Genomic DNA, 21,167 nt, shown 5'->3' on the forward strand with positions numbered 1-21,167 from the left:
AGGACTGGAGTGGTACAGAAGAGTTTTCCACATCAACTGTACCTGACACCAAGAGCAAAGGCTATCATCCAGAGTACAGTGTACATAAGAGTTTCTATAAGTGTATCATATACAGTTAATCTACAATTTTCATCCTAAATAAGAATTTAAAAAGCCAAGTATGAATCATATGCAGGCAGATTTAATGACTCATTGCTGCCATGGATTTAACCACGAGTGCTGATCCTGCCTGCCATTAAGATGTCTGGCATTCCCACTTGGACCTATTCCTCTGGAAGGGAGCCCTTTCACAGATCTGTGCTAGAGAGAGCCGAGCTAAAACCAGCTAAATGAGACTTAAAGAATTAAACAAAAAAAAAGTGCTATTTTGTCACACAAAGAATAAAATTCCAGGAATTTATTGCTATATGTATGCTTAATCCATTAATTCATCTTACAGTAGTCATGAAGTGCCAAATTGTGTGCTACATTTAACATTCCATGTATTCCCTTCCAAATGCCATTTTACAGTGGGCGCATGAAACAACGCAGCAGGGGTCACAAAACATGGCTTGAGCATCTCTCAAGAGCTTAAAGACAAAGATTCGTGTACAAGCTGAATAACAACATGTCAGTTAACAGGTCACTCAGCAATTTTAACAGAAATATCTTTAGGTGGAAGTTTTGCAGCGTTAAAATTCACAACTCAGACTAAACATTCTCATCCCCACTGTAGAAACAAGATACTTGCAAAGAACAAGAACTATGGTATGTAAATGTCACACGCAAGACCCGCTTCATTTCTATCAGAAGCAAAAACTGCTAATTATAAGCAAGGACAAGCCTAGCAGGGTAAGGCTGTCAGCCTATATTAAAAACATATACCTCAGAGTTTGGCAGTGGAACTCTATTTACCACCTTGACTTTTTTTTGGTAACATACAAGTTCTCCTCCTCCCCCCCACACTTTATAAATCCCCTGATATTTTTATTACACCTCCATATTATTTACAGGACTTCTAAAGATTAAGTACAAACTAGTATGAAATTAATGAGAGCTTGCTTTTCAAATATGTATCCCATGGCTAAATAAATACCAAGCCAATCCAACAGAGTGATCCAACAGAGTTATGATTCAGAAGCTTGTGTATCTGTGATTCCAGTTGTTTTCTCATTAGCTGTGGAGGATTCATTTGATCTGTCAACAATAGTTGCCCTGGAAGCTGGAGTAGCACTATCCAAGGTGAGTGTAGAGGTCTCCTCTACATTTTCAGTAGTGCCAGGGTTGACAGAAAAGCTTCCAGCTTGAGTAATAGAGGGAAGCAAATCTGTAGGCACTGTAGATGCCTCTGTAACCAAAGGAAGCACAGGAACACATTTGGGTGGCATTGATAGAGGCGTTATTCCCATTAGATGCAGAGGCGGCAAGGGGGGAAGGGGTTGCAAACCTAAAAAGAAAAGAAGGGAAAAAAAAGCAGTGAGCTGCTGCACACCACAGCTCAAATGGTTAATTGTGCAGCAGGCTCATTTCAAGCCTGATACTTTTCAGATTTCAGAACTGAAGAATCAGAGTAAACTCAAGGTTGCTTGTACCTCCCCAGAGGACTAGGTATTTAATGCATTAATACTGATGATTAGGTTTTCTGGCCTTCACTGGAACTGCCAGAAACAAGAAGTAACAAAAACCATATTCCATATAAGCTTCCAATATCTTTTTGCTTGCTCCATGTACACCTTCAGCAGTTTTGTTGAATTCAAAACTGTAAATCTAATATTAGTTCATAATTCTGGCATTCAGTTCAGGGAGCTTCGATCTTCTCATCTAGCTTACAAGGAAACACTTCATATTTTCTTTTACCCATAAATAAAATACTTTCACTTTTGGCACAATCTCCTCTGAGCTATAAATCAGGTAATAGAAAATGAAACATCTAAATACAGACAAAGGTTTAGAATTAGTTTATTTAAAGCCATATTCCTTGTCTATCTGATCTGGGCACTAACATCCACTGCCATCTCAAGCAAACATTTATCCCCTTCAGGACTCCCCTACATAGGTGCAAATTAGAGTGTCAAGGTTAACTCTAATTACAGTGTTTCAGTTTGCAGAAGCACATACCAGGCTGTATGATTTCTGGAGCAATCTGTGGTGCAGGTAAATTAAGTTTGGACAGATCAGTCAGGTTAGGAAGCCCTGCTGGTAATGGCATCAGACCTAAGAGAAGAGTGGAAAAGTTACAGCTGAAAACTTAAAACTGTCTTTTTCTAACTGTTTCTTAGATCTTGTTGATATAAAGTAAGCTTTAAATTATCTTGATTATAATTTTTATATGGAAGTTGCACAGTGGGAACAGATACCTAGTGCAGGGAGTCTGGACTAACAAATACATAATCCCAAACCTTTCAGATTTTTCTGAGGAAAGAAGACTCTTATTTCAGGATTAGAAAGTTTACATTCCAAGTTCAGCTTTCAACAAAGGTAGTTGTTTCACCACAGCACTATACCATAATTTCTCCATTCCCAATTGGAGTGGCAAACAATAATAATAGGATTAAATACACAGTTTTCCCTGATCCCTAATATTGATTACTCTATTATTAGTCTTTTCTACTTAGTTCATGACTAGAGTTAAAAATGTATGTCAAAAGGCAGGACAAAGGAACTTTCAAAGTCAGGAAGGACTGAAAGTAGAAGAGAAACATACGATGAATGCAACACATGCCCTGCCATCATTGTTTGCTATGGAACATCCTTCTGCTCACGAATTTTCCACTTTAGAAGAGCTTCATTTCTGGGACAAGGGCTCTATTCTAAGTACTTTGTGTTTAGTTCAGAAAAGGCTAATTCAGAAATAAACTGTTGATACTACAGTATTAAGATAGAGGGGAGAAAAGTCTTAAAGCAAGGCCACTGCATAGAGATTTTGATTAAAACCCAGCCATCTTTACTTACCCATGAATTCATTAGCCACGAAGGCTGACATAATCTGACTCAAAGAGCTTTCAGGTAAGCTATATGCAACTTTGTTTTGAATTTTTTTTTATATCTGAAAGAAGCTGAACTTCATATAAATTCACTCAAATTTTAGATCTCCAGTATATTTAGTAAGAACAATTTCACTAGTATGTCCAAGCAAATTGCAAGAAATATTCTAATTTGCTTTCAAAAAAGCAATGATGCTATTCAGAGAAAAAGCTGAATGGAAAACTTGTATTTGCAGAGTTTAGGGAAGGGGTGGATTAGGTGGCTGGGGAAGAAAAGGACAGTAATATTTTTCTGCCTAGAGAAAATAGAAAACTACTAACAAGTTCAGTTTCTGTGAGAGTTCTCTGCCCTTATTTGCATGCACTGAGCTCTACTACACATCTCTCCCATGTTAGAGACCCTCCAAGCATTATGTAATGGACACATCTTTATCTACTTGTCTCATAACAAGCAAAACATAAAATACAACTCCTTCAGTGTTTTGGAAGGTACAACTGAGTCCTGTACCAGCATACCAATGCCAAAGCCAAATCCTATACAATCCTTATTTTACCCCCCATGACTACTTCTGTTTGAAATGATCATTATTAAAAGGAAACAACCACGTTGCAGAAAGACTTCTACTTGTATTATACCAGTTTAAATTCCAATATAATTCAGAAACACTAACTGCAACATAAATTCTATATTGTTAGCCCTGTATTTATACTAGGAATAGTGATCAAGATGATCTATATCATTATGATGCCTGAAGTGGCCACCTAAAAACAGAGACTAGACAAAAATAAGGGAATAAAGGCAGGTATTTATTTGAAGGGCCTTCAAAGGTTCACCCTGGGGAGTCCAGAGGCTACTGCCAGGATGGACCCCAAGATGGACCGCAGGTCATGAGTTCTTCACACTTTTATGTTTGGTTCATTTGCATAGCAGGGTTAATTCTCCAAGTAAAGCTTCAATTAATGATGTAATTTCCCCAAGCTTGCCCCCCCTTTTAGAGGCTTTTGGTTTATACTTTTGGGGCCTAGGATGGTCTGAGTGTCCTCGGAGAGGAGGCCTGGAGAGGCTTTCTTATGTGTAACCAGCACGAGAGAGCAGAAATTAACAGGCAACAAGGAACTTCAGAGTTACACACTAGGCAGTACAGGATCTGAAAAATATGAAAGTTGAAACCTAAGGCATCATTCCCTCGCTATGGGTTTCCTAAAATGTTGCAAGCAAAACCTTCCTGAGAAATCCTGAATACTGCATCCACTGTGCAGGGGGCCCTAAAAGGTAAACATTGTAAACTATGTTGCCACGTCACTCCTGTGTGCCACAGACATGCTGTGAACATGCTCCAAGAAAATAATTCTTCACATTGTAGAGGCTGTATAGAGAGAGATCTTACATGAAATGCATAATGTATGAAGTATGAAATAATAAAAGCAATGGAAAAAACAGCTCTCTTCTCTTGCTCCCCTAAGATTTTTGTTTCCGAAATGTTTTAAGAAATTTTACCTACTCACCTGGTAATGTAGTTGCTGGGTTAACTGGTGGCACAGAGGTAAGGGACTGACTGACTTGTGGTGGTAATAATGGAACTGTTGGAACACCTGGTGGAGTACACAGGGAAACAACATTGATTTTAAGCATACAACACTTCATCTTCTTTCCCTAAGGAGTACAAATAAATAATTGCTTACAGGAAAATTACTATTTGCCTTAACTATAAAATGCTGATAAGAAAAAATGGTATTCTAAGTAATACACATGGTATTTTTAACAGAAGTTGTTTGTAATTATTTCGTGAGCAAGTAAGGCACAAATCCAGTACTTTAGCCTTTGTTCTTGAGAAAGTTTAGAAGAAAATTTTATTTTCTCTTCTGCCTTCTATTAAATTAATTAGAAATATCTGTGAGAACAAAAAAGTCAGAAAAGCCATGCATTTCAGGTCAATTACTTGCCAATACCAACCTGTGCTGAGAACATTACTGACAGTAGTTGAAGGTGAGCTAATAGAAAGTCCTGAAAGACTCTGCTCAAGGCCTGCTGACCCAGGAGGGAGGGTGGCTGAGGGATTAACTGATGATAGCTGAACCTTATTGAAAGAGAAAGGAAAGTTACATCATTAGGATTTGTTTCCACATGAACCAATAGAAGCAGAAAAGCAATATATAACATCATCATCCATTTTTACGAAGCTGAAGGAGGGACCACAACTTACCTCTGTGAAACCATCTTTGAGGGGACTGAGAGATGCACTAGGCAACTGTCCTGGGAGAGAAATTTTCTTTCCCTCTTCAAATGGGCGAGTAGGTATCCTGTGCAAATATCCATAACCAATGCCACATCCTAGGCTTTTAAAATACGAAGATTTATAAGTCAGACAAGTGCCTTTACAGCTACAGACTATAGCAAGCAACGCATGAACAACTCAAGACAGCAACAAGTTTCAAGGTAAATTCTGTACAACCTTCCTCTCCCGCCCCCATGTTGCCTCATTTTCTATGGAGAAATAAACAGTACAAAACAACTGAAAGGAAATTCTATAGCTTTAGCAATAAATATTCAGCACAAAATAAAATTCATTCTTATTTAAACCAAGCAGCTGTACCAGGTATACAGCTTGGAATTCAACTCAGTTGTTACTTGCAGTGCTGTGCTCTGGCTACTCACAGTATTTCAAGGATATACCACAAGCTAACAACGATTTGGAATTTAATGCAGAAAGCAACCATTGCACTTTATGCACTTCTGTAGTAGCTAATTTACTGATTTGCACCCCTCTCATTAGTAAGTGCATCTGAATTTCAAGTGAATATATAATTTATTAGAGCAGAAACACTTTTGATGTAACAACACTCTTTCCCTGTCTTTGTAGAAAACTTAAGCCCAGCAGCTTTCAGGCTGGTGCTACAAGAAAGTTGTCCCATTCCCCTGTAAAACATTATCTCCTTACCTGCCTTCTCCACCCCAGGCAGAATTTGGAGTAATCACCACTTCCCGACAATTATCTGTGTCTGTGTTGTACACATAAAGTTTTAATGGCTTTGCTTCGTGTGTTTCAATCAGGGAAAAGAGATCTTCAGACTGCAAAAAGATGAAAATGAGTAAGGGCCTTCTTGTCATTGGATCAGTCATTCTAGTCCTGACTTTCTGTAATAGACTCTGGTAACAGCCACATGTTGCAGTGCTGCTGTTTTATCACAAAGCCAACTTTAAAATGTGTTTTGCTAGCACAACTCAGAAGACGTGGCACAACCCAGATTTCAAATCTGCTATTCAAAATATTGATATTACAGTACAAAAAAGTTTGTATCTGACTTCATGAAGACATTTAAGAACCATTCTTATTTCCAGGATTGCATTTAAGAAAAGGCACCATGACAGAGCTCCTCCCTCTTTGTATCTGATTTCCATTCACACTGAACAGAAACAGAGCCAGGGATGTTTCAAACTGCCCTGGTACAATTGGGTTTTAGGTTTTTTTTAAAAAAACATTGTTTTTATATACTTACCTCATTCATGACAGTATCTGCTCCAATGATATAGTCACTATGAGGTCTAAGTCCAGCTAATGCAGCAGGAGAATTTGGCTCCACTTCCTAGTTTTAAGATGGAAAGTTACAAAACACTATATAACTATCAGGGTGTAGCAGAACAGATAGATAGGCACTTCACACAAGCTCTGAGTCAGACAAACTGGTCAAGTTTTCAACACAGTAGAGTAATGAACTAATTAAACAGTGGCTCTATGGCAGTCCCTTTCCATATGGTGCTGGTGTTGTACCAAATACAGTATCTCTGAGTATTGTACAAACCCATTCATTTAAATATAACACTTGATAATATACTCACAAATACACATTTCTAGTTCAAAAGTCTTCGCAAACCCAAAATCTATGAAAACCAGTTTGACCAATGAGACCAGTTTGATCTCATGACTTGTTAGCTACATCCTATGCAAGTTACTTTTCAACAGTAAGATAGAAATAGTGAGCAATAATGAGAATACTTCCAAGTCCATACGTACCAAGACGTGCCAGACATTTTCATTAGCCCCATCAAAGCTGCAGAAGCGAATGCTCACTCCCAGCAGGCCCTGCCCACCCCACATGTTGCTGGGGGTTACTGATGTTTCTCTCAGTTCCAGTGTTTTGCTGCTGTACACAAGCATTTTTACAGGTTTTTCAACATTTGCTTTCAACAGGTCCTTGAGAGTGTCATTGTCTTTATTCTGTGAATGTTTAAGCAAGAGCTTGGGTTAGTGTTTAACAGAACAAGCGTTCTGTTCTACAGCAACACTTGTATTTCAGAGGTGCTACAAACACCCTGCATTACCAGAACATGTATTAACAGCTGCTTTGTAACAAGTTTCCAGTCCCTTCACAATTCTAGAATACAACTCTTGCAAAACCCTGGGATTTCACAGTAACAGGTCATACTTTCCAAAAATGGAAACACTTCAATTGAATCTGTAGTAAGATGCACCTTGCAGCTTTTCAGTGGCTTTCTCAAATCCTGGCATACTGGTGGAAGAGCTTCCCACAGCTGGTTTTTTCCACTGCTATGATAGTCTGTTGTTTGACTATAGTTCTGCTTGAAAGCTCCCCCCATGCCTCCTGCCCAACTAACAGCTCTGACAGCAGCTTTTTCCCTCAGCCTGTTTTGACTGAATGAAGTTTGTGAGTTCTCATGGAAGCAGACAGAACTAGGAGGGCACCAGTATAAGTCATGAGGGGTGGATCAGCAGGCAATCCTGTATTGGTGCAGATGTCTGCAGAGAGCATGTCTGTCTGCATCCTGATCTCCAGCTAAACTCGATAGAATTGTAACTACAGAGTGAAGGAAATCAATTTCTGATGCAGTTTGCCTTGCTCATTTTAAACTAAGGAGCAATATTTTATATACATTTAAGTAAAACAAACCCATCGGTTTGCCTATAAATATCAGATTCTCAGCACATTGTTTATATTAAAAGTTATAAAATAACAACACACTTACCAATCTTGAACCATTAATGGACACGATAAAATCAAAGAATGGCTCTAATCCAGCTCTATGCCCTGGTGAGTTTTCTTGTACCTAACAAAGTTAAACAAGAATTTAGTAAAAGTGTTCCAATGCTGATTCATAGATTAGAATTATATTTCTGCTTGTGCCAACTGTAGTTCTAGAAGCTATTAATGTTTGCATGTATTATTTTAAAATATTCAAATATAATCATATAATCTTTAGAACCAGAAAATCCCTCACTTAACCCCCCCCCCCCCCGAGATTTCAAAAGAATTAGTAATTTATAAATTGAGGAATGACACAGCAGTAGCCACTCCCTGGGAAAAGCACTGCTTAGCAGTTGCAGCAGGTAAATTGCAAGTATTTGTTTCAAGAAAGGAGATTATGGTGAAAGGACAAGGTTAATGAATTCTGACAAGGTGGGTTAAAAAGTACTACTTTTCCACAGTAGTACCAACATTGGACCTTACTTTTTATCTTATGCTTACTAAAGGAATAGGAAAGTCACATCTGTAAGCACAAGTTGTTATCTCATGATTAAACATCACCTGGTGACATTCTTGAGACACAGAGGGCATCTGTACAACCAGTGATTTCATTAATATAACTTCAAGTTGCAAGAAAAGAGACATGCAATTTTGCAGCCATGGCAGCTCAAATAGTTCAACCACTCCATTAAGACAAGGCCTAAGTTTTGGATACGCACTACTCCCAGAAGCTAAAAGTATACTTTTAATTCCAAATGGAGTAACCGAAAGACATTTTGCCAATGTTTTTTCACTACTGCTTGGATTGCTGACAACAAAAAGTAACTCAAATATGGCTGTCAGATTTTTCCTACAGCTTTTTAGCAAAGACTATCTTTTTCTGTGTGGAAGCTGATTCATTCTACCCACTGGCTTTTTCTTTTATGTACTACAATCACCTTCCAAAAAGATCTAAAAAGCATTACCCTTTACAGTGTGGTTTCTTATATTACATGTTATTCCACCTGACAGAAGTGGGACAAATGTATTTAATTGTTCAATACTGGCCTGATTCTGCAGGAATTGAATTTTCTTAGTATGACTTATCTAGAACAAAATATTCTAATATGGAATTTAAAAAGTGCTTGATTACTACTAAAACTGTTCCTCTGAAATTTTATTTATCTCTGCCCAACATGTTCACAAAATCAGATCTTGGAAAAAACTCAGATTACTTGTTCGTAGCTTTCTGTAACAGATGCCCAAACTGTAGAACATTAGTCACATAACCTGAATCTGGAATTAGTAATTCCAGAGTCACATCACACTCACATTTGTCCAAGATTTGTAAAGCAGCAAAGAAGTATGAAACCAACAATATCCCAAAGTAGTAAGAATCACTGAGGCAACAATAACATCTCCAAAGTCCACGTTTATAATTTCTAACTAGAACTTGAAGTGTGTCTGTAGAAGTGTCTCTTCAAGATGCCTGGATACTCCTTGGAAATAACTTTCTACAGCTGGGGTACATATATTCTCCCTCTTAGCCAAGTATTAAGTGTATGGAACCACATTTCCCAATCACCAAATATCCTGCAGTCCCTCTAACTAGATCCAAACTACAGCCCCCATGTTACTTAATCTGTCTGTTCAAGATGCCTCTCACTGAGAACAATCAGAGATCAGACACCAAACTGTGCACCAGGTAATAAGGTACAAGTACAAGCTAAGCTGTGTGGAGCAGACCCACTGACTCAAGCTGCACAGAAACTTCCAGGCACATGGTGGATGTGGATTTGGCATTTGTGGACTGTTTCTAGAGCTCATTTAACTGTAGATATTAAAACTTTCAATAAAGTAGGGCTATCTGAGAACAGCCTTCACAAACAGAAATTTTAGCTTAGGAGAAAAGCTGCAGAGAGGCTAAAATTCACTACATAACTTATTCTTCCCAAATGTAGAAAGCATTTACTACACAGAACACTTGAGACCTCCCTGCCAAAGAGAGGTTAAAGAGTTTCATGAAAGGAGAATTTAAAAACTCTGCTTTCCTATGGACGTGATCCATAATGGTATTCTCAGGCTTGCAGTTTCTCTTGTAATCAAGTTATTCAAAACATCCTTTCCTCTTACATGCTTTTTTTGAGCAGCAAATGTAGGATGAACTTACGCTGTTTGTTGTTCTTCCCTCAGTTTAGAGAAGTGACACAAAAATACTCTAATAGCCTCTCTCTCTCTTATTCCACCACCTATTGCATAGGTCATAGAGGAACTTACAGTTTGTGTTTTTAATGAACCTGACATACAGGCTTTATACCAAAATTAAATCTGCGGATGGTTTCAGAACTTACTAGAAACAACAGTTTTAAAGACATGTGTTAGTTAAACCTCAGCATTAAAAATCAATAAATCCAGCAAAGTGGTACATTTATTCTGATAACACATCAGATTTTTGGGACTGGATGTATGTCATGGCCTTGAAATTATGAAAGGCCAGACTTCATCTCATTCAGAGATTTTCCTCCATTTCTAAATTAACTTCTTTGAAATAAAAAACCAAACCATACCAAAACCACAACAACCCTGAATCCTGACACAATAACCCTCCTCAATAACCTCCAAGAGATTATATCCTGAACACTGTGAGCCAAGAGTGGCCAGTATTCAATAGAGCAACTTTTTGAAATAAGATGGCATACCTACAATAAATGAGAATTACCTATCTTCAGCATCTATCAATGTCAAGCTTATTGACACCTGGGATGTATAAATAATTTACTTAGAATATCAAGTCTGTGTTCTGACTCAAACTGGTGAAGGGACTGAGAGAATTTTCAAGTTCTAAACTTTTAGTTTGCAGAAAGTATCTGCAGATGTAGAACTCCTTGCCCCAAACCCATCACAATCCTGAACATCTCTGCATGGTTTGTTTCTAAGTGGGCATGTAAAAACCACCAGGAAGCTGTATGTAAAAGAAATCAAGCCCTTATAGTTGCATCAATCATACAAGCACCTCAGAAGCAAGTAGCTGCATCCCATTTTGTCATGCTGCCATGCATAGGTCGTCACAAAAAGTTTCCTATTTCCCTGGCCTAACTTCCATGGCATGTTTATACCTGGGAGTCCCAGAAATGCCAACCAGAAATTCTGAGTCCATGCCACATGAAAAGTCTCCTCCTTAAAGAAGTGATAAACTCAGCCCTGCAAAACAATCACACTGACCCCATACAGTTTTTGTCACATCATCTTACTTTCAGTCACTATGTGCCCAATTCATCACCACCACACAGTGCCAAATGCACAATACAGCTCTCTGCTCCAAGCTCTTTGGCCATGATTCTCTTCCAGGAGACACAGCAACAAAGGATAACCAGGGACCTTAGAAAATACAAGGACACAAATTATTCTACCACTATTAAGGATGGAAATAATAAAGATTCCTTGGATATGTACATAAGCTCTGTGCCTCCTGAGCAATCTGGCTTTATGCAGCTTTGCTGTGGGCCCCAAGTAGGTATTTAGTAACTTGCCTTTGTAATTGAATAATTGTTGAGAAATAATCAAGTAATATCATTTACAACAGATGCTACTGCAGGCAAGATACCTCTCAAAGATTCTCTCAAAGCCAGCTGTTATTTCAGACATAAAAGTTACAGACCCCTCTGGGTAAATGCCATGATTTTCTAACAACAAACAGTGGCACAGAAAATGCAAAGAAGCTGTGGAAATGCAAGGCCAGAGCTTTTTAAGAGCACATGAAGAAAACCTCTATCAAGAATGCTGAGTATCAGAGAGCAGAAAAGGGCCTTACACATTGCTGCAGGGTTTCAGCTTCTCACCAAGATGTGAGCAGGGCTGCTGAGTACATAGATTACACATTGATTTCACTTTTAATTCACTGTCAAGAATTGAACAGGAAAAAGGATTCAAGGTCAATACACTAATTTTAATTTGCAGTACCGAAAAGACTTAACTGGTAAATGCATGAAGTTTTTCCTTGCTGAACACTGTTCCCAGCACTATCATTCTATGCCTGCACAGAATATATTGTACATTACACATTTTAAGAAGCCTGCTCAACAGCACAGTGGTCACAAATTGAAGACCCAAGAGAGCAGTGCAACTGCAAATGGAATTAGGCACTGAAACCTGGACTTTCAGAGGCAGATGAAGGCTCTGACCACTTCTGAAAGCCAGCTACCTTATACTCCTTTTTAAACTTTCAGAAGCTTAGCTTCAAGCATTAAATACACAACTTCCAAGGCCTTCTTTTTTCCCCACATAAGAAACACTTCCCAGTATTCTACTTTATTAGCAAAGAAATGTTGAAAGGTTTTTTCATAGTTCTTCCACCCACACCATAACTGGCAGTAAAATTTCATTATGTATCATGTACAAGCAATTCCTGTTAGATCTGACAGAATCTATTTTATTTCTGTCAGCTATTTTAACACATTACATTGTATAACTGAATTGAATTTCTTGATGAAACACCCAGTTTTCAAGAGAAAAAGCTTTGTAAGTTTTTGGTAAGAAAACAGATTCTATCTATGTAGCATAACCTTTTATTTTAGCACAGAGAATTTAACTCAAGCTTTTAAAATGTGAACCTCCCTTAAAAAGTAAGTCTTCACTTCATGCAACACGTTTGTATCACTATTACAACAAACCAAAGCACTCAAACAAGAGTGAGAAATCTAAACTTTGGGCACTGCTGCTCAGTATCTTTTAGGGAGAACACCACATAACATGGTAGCATACACATTTCTCACAGATAAGAATTCTTATGTAGAATCTCACAACAACTGACGTTGGAAAAGACCTCTATGATCATCAAATCCAACCACTAACCCAACACTGTCAAGTTCACCATTAAATCTAAGCCAAAGGCCACATCTATGTGTGTTTTGAATGCTTTCAGGGATGCTGATTAAACCACTTCCCTGGGCAGCCTATTACAATACCTGACCATCCTTTCGATGAAGAAAGTTTTCCTCAAATCCAGTCTCTAAATCTCTCCTGGTGCAACTTGAGGCTCTTTCCTCTTGTTCTGTCACTTGTTAATTGAAGAAGAGGCTGAGCCCCACTTCGCTACACCTTCCCCTCACGGAGTTGTAAGAGTGATGAGATCTCCCCTGAGCTCCTCTTCTCCAGGCTAAACACCCCCAGCTCCCTCAGCTGCTCCTCACAGGACTTGTGCTCCAGAGCTTCTCTGGACACAGTCCAGCACCTCAACATCCCTCCTGAACTGAGGGGCCCACAACTGGACACAGCACTCAAGGGGTGACCTCACCAGTGCTGAGTACACGGGGACAGTCATTGTCCTGGCCCTGCTGGCCACACTATTCCTGATACAGACCAGGATGCCACTGGCCTTCTTGGCTATCTGGGCACGTTGGCTTGTGTTCAGCTGCTGTCAACCAGCATCCCCCAGGACCTTTTCCACGGGGCCACTTTGCAGCCACTCTGCCCCCAGCCACGGGGATGTTGTGACATCATCTATTAGCTGAAGAACTGTCACGTCATTACATCAGCCTGGGCAAACCACAGCAGTTTCACACCGCTGAACAAGAAAATTACTCAGAATCTTCCTTCATTCTGTTTTGAAGAGGAGAAACAAATGCATACTGAGCAATACACAGAGTCAGCCAGTTGGTCTAATCAGCCACACACCTTATGTTAAAGGAAACTTATGGAGAAAAATTACTTCAAATGACTTATCACTAGGTCTACTTATGAGGAGATCTGGACAACAGAACACTTGGCAACCTTTTCTCCCTCTTACCAAAAATATAAAAAATCCCAACATTTTAATGTCTAGAACCCCAACAATGCAACGCAGTGAGCAACTTCTGCTGTCAATTATGCACATGATTAAATTCTTTTCCTTTGACAGCACTTCAGTCCTGGAGTGTTCCTATTTCCTGTTACAACTGCACTGGTGATAAAGCTCACAATGCAAGCAATGTTGCACTGAGTATCAGCAGAAGCAGCCAAAAGAATTAAGTCATCTGCAAATATTACATCAAAAATTAATGATGGTAGTGCTCACTTTCTGCATATATTTCTGTTCCTGTCTGAAGTGAGCAAAGAAAGAGACTTTTTACTAGTTTTGTGGGGAGGCAGCATGTACAGTCTAAAAGTCTCACTGTGAAAAACCTGTAACTTGCAACAGTCTGCTTATCCCTCTGGCAACTTGTGCTTGGCTCCTGCAGTTACTCTGAACAGTGTAAACTCTTTGTTTCACAGCCATTTAACACATATTTTTCTTTTATCTGCCTTACCCAAACAAATTCTTCCAGTAATTGAAAAAAATTTCTGACATTTCTCTAATTTTCCCACATGTAATGAAATCTTTAAAACAACCACTTTACATTATTTACAAAAGTTTGGTGTTGTCAAAGAAATCTGGTCTTACTCAGATCTGTAACACTGGAAGACTACTGCTGTTTTCCTTCTACCATTCTCATTTACCTCATTAAAGTACTGAGCTCAGAAAAAAACGTACTTGAGAGTAAATTAGAGCAAAACAGCAGTATTGCTTGACCTCAAGTTCTACTAAAGGTCAATCCATGCACACAGAGCATTTATGCAGAGCTCCTCTAACAGTGCGAGCCCAAAGCTATCTGGAACAAACTTAATACAGAATAGCAACTGGAAAATTAAACTTGGAAAAACTACAGAGAGAAACTCTAGTCACATTCATGTATGCCGCATGCATTTCAATAAAAACATCCCAAATTATAACTGTTAGGCTGGGATCATGATGCAGTTTAAGATGCCTGTCCATAGACAGAGAGTAATCACTCATTATTGTGGCATCTCAAGATATCAGTAAGAAGATAAGGCAGTGAAAATCAGATATATCAGTCTGTTTAAGACAGCAGGCAGGTCCTTTCCTGCATTATATAAATAAAAATGTCCTCTTGGAAATCAACTTCTTTAATGTGCACCTCTCAATTACATTTACAAAGACTGGTAATCAAACACTGCCACTTCGGGTCATAGCAAAAACATTACAACAAAAAAGTGCCTACATGAAAACAAAAGGTGCCAGATCCAAGCCAGATTACAAGAAAAAATGAGTAGATTCTACTTCATAAAAGAGATGAATCTCAATTTATTAACATGCTTTAATCAAACAGTATGAACTCATAAATCTGATATAACTGATACTCTAACTGCAAAGTACATACTGGTTTTACAAGTCTCCAAAGTAAAAAGTTAATGAAATTTACACTGTACTATGATAAAAAAAGAAAAAAAGTCTGCCAGTTTTACCAACCTGCAGAATAGTTTTTGTGAGGGAAAAGGAGAAGACAAAGTGGACTGACATAAACTAGTAACACTGGACTCTTATATACCATTGATATTAAAAGGGAGGAAAAAAAACCACTGTGACTTTAGTCTATATATAAATTTTAACAGAATGTTTGGATTTGATCAGAACATCAGTATTTGCTTCTCAAAAGCAGAGAACTGATCCAAAAGGATACGATTCCAACAAACACAGCGGCCCAGCACGGTACCCAGAGTGAAGGCACTCACACTCCGGCTACGAGGCAGAGGCACTGTGATGTGGGCAGGGCTATGAGTGACTCCAGCAATGTCCCTGTACCCCAGATTCCACAGCACGACCTGGGAACCATTCTGCTCACTGAAAACAAGACACGTACTAAAGACAGGCTTTCAAAAGGCTGGTCACAAAACCTAAAAAACGCAGCCTAATAAGGTATTTTGTATTTCGCATACAGAACCAAAGTTTAGTGGCCACAACGCGAACAAAACCAATGTAACCACGAAAAATAGTACTTTCACTGGAGTTGCAGTCCTCAGTTGTGCTGCCTGTCATGTGAACACCTTGATCCGACACCCCTGAGCTACTGCGGAGGGGCAGCAGCTACAGTCCAATCCATGATGCAGCGACCAAGACAAGCCCGACGCGTTATCCCGGGCGCACCTGAGCGCAGCCCAGACTCGCGCGGGCTGCGGTGTGAACAGCGTCTGCTGGAGGAGAGGCCGCCTCGCCCTCAAAGGCTGCCCAAACCCAGCATCGCCTCCCATGCGCCAGCCTGCCGGCCTGGTCATACTGAGGCACAACCTGGCGGCACGACCCGGCCCAGGGAACTGTCTATTCTGGACCAATTCTTCCTCCAGACTTCCCAAATCCGGCAGCGGCAGTGCGGGCCCGGCGCACCTCACCGCTCCCGCGAGCCGCGGCGGAGCCCCGGCGGCCCCGCTGCCCGAGCGCCTCCCCGGGGCCGAGCGGGGAGCCTGGCGAGGCCGCCCCGGGAGCCCCCGGGCCGCTCCAGCGCCTCCCCACAGCGGGACAGGCCCCGGGCCCACGGGCCGCTGCCGGGCTGAGTCCCCGGGGCGCCCGGACGGGCCGCGCCGCCCTTACCCGCAGGACGTGGTAGCCCTCGGTGCCGCCGCCGGGGATGTCGATGCTCTGCGAGGCGCCCATGGCCGCGAACGCGCCGCGACGGGGACGTGGCACCACGCGCTGCCCCCGCCCGGCGCCAGGCGGGGCCCTACGGCGGCCGCGAGGGGCCACGGCCTCGGGCTCGTGTCTGGCGCCCTCTCGCCCCCTGGCGGCCGAGGGCGGCGGTGCCACTGCGGGGCGGGGGCGCCCGACGGTGCTAGACAGGAAGAGTTAATTAGTTTATTAGTGTTAGCTATATTAATGGGATATAGTAAGTATGCGCACAGAACATAAAGGTAGCAGGTCATACCGTATGCTGCCTTCTCTACTCCCACAGCTCTCTGGAGCTCCGAGCGCCACTCCCCCTGCGAGGCAGAGCCCGTAGCGGCTGCGGGGCGGCGCCGGGAGCGCCTGAAACCGTCTGGGAGCTGGAGCTGGAGCGGGAGGAGCAGTGCACTGGTACAGAACGGATCGGGCGAGAAATGCTGCCCAGAGACCGGATTTTGGACTAACCCGGGCATGCACCGCCCGCAAACTTCAGCGCGACAGCGGCGCAGAGCTGGCTGCCGACGCTGTGGTGACACGGCGCGGCAGAGCCCCGCTCGTGCGGGGAGAGCCGCTGGCTGCTGGAACGCACCCCGCGGCCAGCAATAAAATCCTGCCCTGAGCCAGCGGGGTGCCTCGGTGCAGCTGGAGAAGGCGGACGGTGGGTTATCAGGAAGCACTATGATGGATCTCAGGCTCACATCATCCCTCTCCGAGAGTTCTTTGTTCCTGGAAGGCTTTTTCACAGCCCGTGCAAACCGGTGCGTCCTGGTTCCGATCCCGCAGACCTCCAGAGAGGTGACCTCTTTAAGGAATGATGCTGTCACCGGTCTTTTAGTGATGCAGAAATACTATTTATTAGTGAACTGCAACACAGTCTTAAAGAGCCTTAATGTTGCACGGAAAGGATATCCAGATTAGCATACTTCACTTCTTTCGGACTCATTTCCCTCTGTATTATCACAGTGCTATCTGTCATATTTTCTGCTTAGTATTATTAAAAGCCTCTATGCACTGTGCTTGGGATTTACCCCAGTGCTACCTGCAGAGACGACCAACCCCTTTCCACCCTTGACCACCTCACTGTGCTCAGCTGTTTCCACTGGAGCAGACAGACAGGGTTTCTCCAGGCACTCTAGTCAGGCATGGCCAGTTCTGGACTCCATCTGCGCACCAGTTCAGGCGTGTTTACCTCCCTATATAGTGTCTCTCCTCATCAGTACAAGAAGAAATCAACTCTAGGATATTGAGGTTGCAATGTAAAGTACGAAGGCAAAATGAATAATACATAAATAAGCTATACCTTTCAAGATTTTCTGTGCTCTTAATACAGTATGAGAGCTGCTAAAGTAAGTAAAAAAGCTATACCAGTTTAGGCAAATTTCATGCCACATTCTGCCAAATTTCTGTCAACATTCCATTTATATTCAGGAGGGAAATCCCAGCCATGTTCCTTTCTTTCTTGTTATCAGAGGTTCATATAGACAATAGTATAACACAGTGTGATCCAGGGACAGTCACTGTGATTCACCACCCTTTATCCAAAGCTTCCTAAAAGATCCATAGCTGATAGCAAACTACCATCCACTGTCATTCTTTTGCTCTCTTCTGGCATAGTGGCTCCTGTATGATACGTCTTTTTATGCTTCCAGGTAGGTGCTGTCAATTTTGTGGGTTGTTTGTAAGGTTTTGTGTGGCCATGAGGCAAATGCTAGCCCGATGTTGTCCTCCTGGCTGACTGGCTTTCTGATGCCAGCCCATCCTTTGTTGAAAACTGACCCATGGGTAAACATCTTCATCTGGTGAAGGCTTCTCTAGGGTATATTAAATTTCATTGCCTTGCCTTTGGTCTGGAAGACCTTTGAATGACTGTGTTAAGAAAAAACCCCACATCTCAAGCCACTCTCCAATGGTTTGCTTCCCTCCCTGGCCAAAGTCCCATAAATTCCAGAGCATTTTTAGACCACGCAGTAAATTACAGTGACAATTCTGTTTTCCGAGAAATTATGAAGAAGTAAGTTGCTTTGGTGCCAATAAACCTTCCATTATTGGCAGGCACTTTCTACTCAAAGTATATGTTGGGTCAGATATAATAATTGTTAATGTGCTTCATTGAAGGTATTAAAGCCTGGCTTCAGCATGTTGCACACCTTATCCTTAAAAAGCTATCTCTCAGTAGACACAGCAAAATAGACACTGCAAAATACCTATTAGAAGCCCCTTCCCATGTCATTAAAAACTGTAAAGAAGAGAACCGAACTTTGATTTCTTTGAAAAATAAAAAAAAGGTGATTATCCCAAACTTTATGCTTCTGCCCACCAACACCAGGACCAAAAAGAGTAACAGTGTTTTGCCATTAAAAAGTTGCCACTTTGATGAATATGCATTTGAAAATCTGTGATATGAATACTAGCCTTTCACACACTTCCATCTGGCCTTTAGACATGTAAACAACTTTAAAACTGGGATTGGCCAAATTACACAGTGCTGATTTTATGAACCTAACTTCTAATTATCCAGTTGCCAGCAGTAGCAAAGCCAAACCCACCACATAAAAACTTAAAAGTGAAAAACCCCCATGTCTTTGGCAGTAACACTTCTGTGGCTGAATTCTGCTCCTGTGACCATTGAGAGGTGTGTGAGGGGCTGAGGAAGAGCACTTTGGCAATTCGCAGCAGCTATTGCATCCAACTGTTTGTGAAAGGAAATACAAATTATATATATTCTGACTGCAATTGCAGGAGTGAAGTGTTATCAAAGGAGGAATGCCCTTCATATTTCCTAAGGGTGCTAGTGGTGAAACAAGGGAACAGATTTTGCAGCTCCTTGAGTATGCTCAGACATTACACCCTCTGAGACCCAGTCAGTACCATTGCACCAGTAGTCAGTCTGCCTTATTCTCACAGCAACAAAGAAATTCCATTTCCCTCTTCCTCAGGAGATCTGTAAAAGTTCCATGCCTGCATGTGATGAACTGAAAAATAGGCAGCCATATTTTGTTCTAACCATCCACTAAGAAAAAAATAACTCTCTCCCAGCCAAATCAGGACAATTGCTCCAGTCAACCCCTCAGAGAAATCTGAACCTGGCCCCTCACTGCAGACATAAACTACATACATCACTGCATCACTGAAATTCTTTTTAAGAACTTTTGCCTTACCACAGTATCTCAGCTTTCCATCAAAGTGCTGTCACCCTTTCTGGGCTAGTTCCACCTCAGCAAAGAAAGATGTTATCTGCAGTTTTCCATCAATTCCCATTAAGGGCTGAACTGAAACACCAGGTTTATTTGAAGAAACATCTTTGAATTTGGTCCAATGTTCTATGGCAAAAGACTAGTCTGCAAAAAAACCCAAATGAACTTTAGAACCCTCTTAGATAAAAAAACCCCAAATCTTACCTAAGAAATAGGAAACAAGATTGCCTTAAAGTATCACTTAAGACCTAATGACAACAAACCCCATTTGCAGAAATTAACTAACAAATATAACCTACCTGTTCTTTTACGTTTGTATCTCAGCAGCTGCATTTCAAAAGTCATTAAAGTTAATGAGCTGTGCTTTATGGTAGAATCATGAAAACTTAATTGGAATAATTAGTTGTGAGATAGCAAGTGCACCTTCCTGGCTAACAACATGTCATTGTTTGATAAGAATAATAATGAATTTAATAAATAAAGCGGGGCCCTTCTAATATGTTAATAAAATAATGAAGTAGAAGGCACACGTGAAAATGATGAATTATTAGTTTGGAGACTGCACACAATTGTCTGAGGAAGATGGATGGGGAAGTGGCCTTCTTGAAACTGTCAGCTACATCTGCTGGCTAAAATCCAGCTTGCAATAGATGAAGCAGCCACGCTGACCTTTGCAGAGGATGTGGTGCAAATGCTTTCAGCGGGGCCAGCATCCTTCTGCAGAGCAGGGTGTGCAGTGGATGAAGAAAAGCAACTGCGCTTTCTTTTCCCCTCCTTTAACCCTTGTGTATTAATTGGTGCTGGGCAAACAGGAATGAAAATGGACAGAAACCCAGGCATGTGTGGAAGGAAGGGAGCTTCAGTGAACGAATCAGTCTATTTGACCCAAATCACTTAGAGGCTAAGACAGGCAGAAAATTATGATTTATTGCAGAAACAGTCTTAAGCTCAAACATAGACATGCACACCACAACAAAAGCTTCTGAGGCATTATTAAGAATCAGTAAATAGAATAATTTTAATTAATGGGTGCCTTTAAAATTAAGTGAATACTGCCGGAGTTACAGGAAGGCCTACAGTAATAAAAGGGATTGTCCCAGTAAGCAAACACTGAAGGAAGGCTATAGTTTCAGGTGGAAATAGAGCAGCAGTGTGCAGAGACTAAGAAGAAGATGGGTCATAAGATAGCTCTTAGTTTTATCCTCTAATCAATATATGACCTCATTTGTTTCTGCTCTTAATGTATTGCCCAATATGAGGAATTGCAGTTCAGAATATCTACTTGTTGACTTCAGTCCCAGCAGAGCAGGACTGGGGTTGGTAGGAGCCATAAAGAATCTGATGTATGTCTAAGATCAACTCATATGTTAGCAGTGCCCAAGGAGATTTTATCACCTTTGCAAGCACACAGAGAGCAACCTCCTGCTATTTGGAAGGCATCTACCTGGCTGTGCACCCACAATACTTTGAACTTCTCATTAACAGAAGGCCTAAAGCACAGCGCCTTCAGCTCTACAAAAACAAAAAGGTAGCTCTAACTCGCACAAATGGCTGGTAAAAGCCTGCTGACACAGAGAA

At 41.1% G+C, this 21,167-nt stretch overlaps 1 protein-coding gene across 1 annotated transcript; it reads right to left on the minus strand.

Annotated features, from left to right (window-relative positions):
• Positions 1–382: 382 nt before the first annotated feature.
• GORASP2 (golgi reassembly stacking protein 2) lies at positions 383–16,441 on the minus strand. Its single transcript, XM_048309723.1, has 10 exons — positions 16,327–16,441; positions 7,948–8,028; positions 6,977–7,180; positions 6,462–6,548; positions 5,903–6,033; positions 5,168–5,300; positions 4,918–5,041; positions 4,470–4,556; positions 2,098–2,193; positions 383–1,426 (listed from the first exon to the last, which is right to left on the minus strand). Exons 1-10 carry the CDS (start codon positions 16,387–16,389, stop codon positions 1,107–1,109), a joined length of 1,326 nt encoding a protein of 441 aa, XP_048165680.1. The 5' UTR covers positions 16,390–16,441; the 3' UTR covers positions 383–1,106.
• Between the last annotated feature and the right edge of the window lie 4,726 nt (positions 16,442–21,167).

Source organism: Corvus hawaiiensis, chromosome 7 (genome assembly GCF_020740725.1).
Source record: "Corvus hawaiiensis isolate bCorHaw1 chromosome 7, bCorHaw1.pri.cur, whole genome shotgun sequence".
In the NCBI taxonomy this organism is placed as follows: domain Eukaryota; kingdom Metazoa; phylum Chordata; class Aves; order Passeriformes; family Corvidae; genus Corvus; species Corvus hawaiiensis.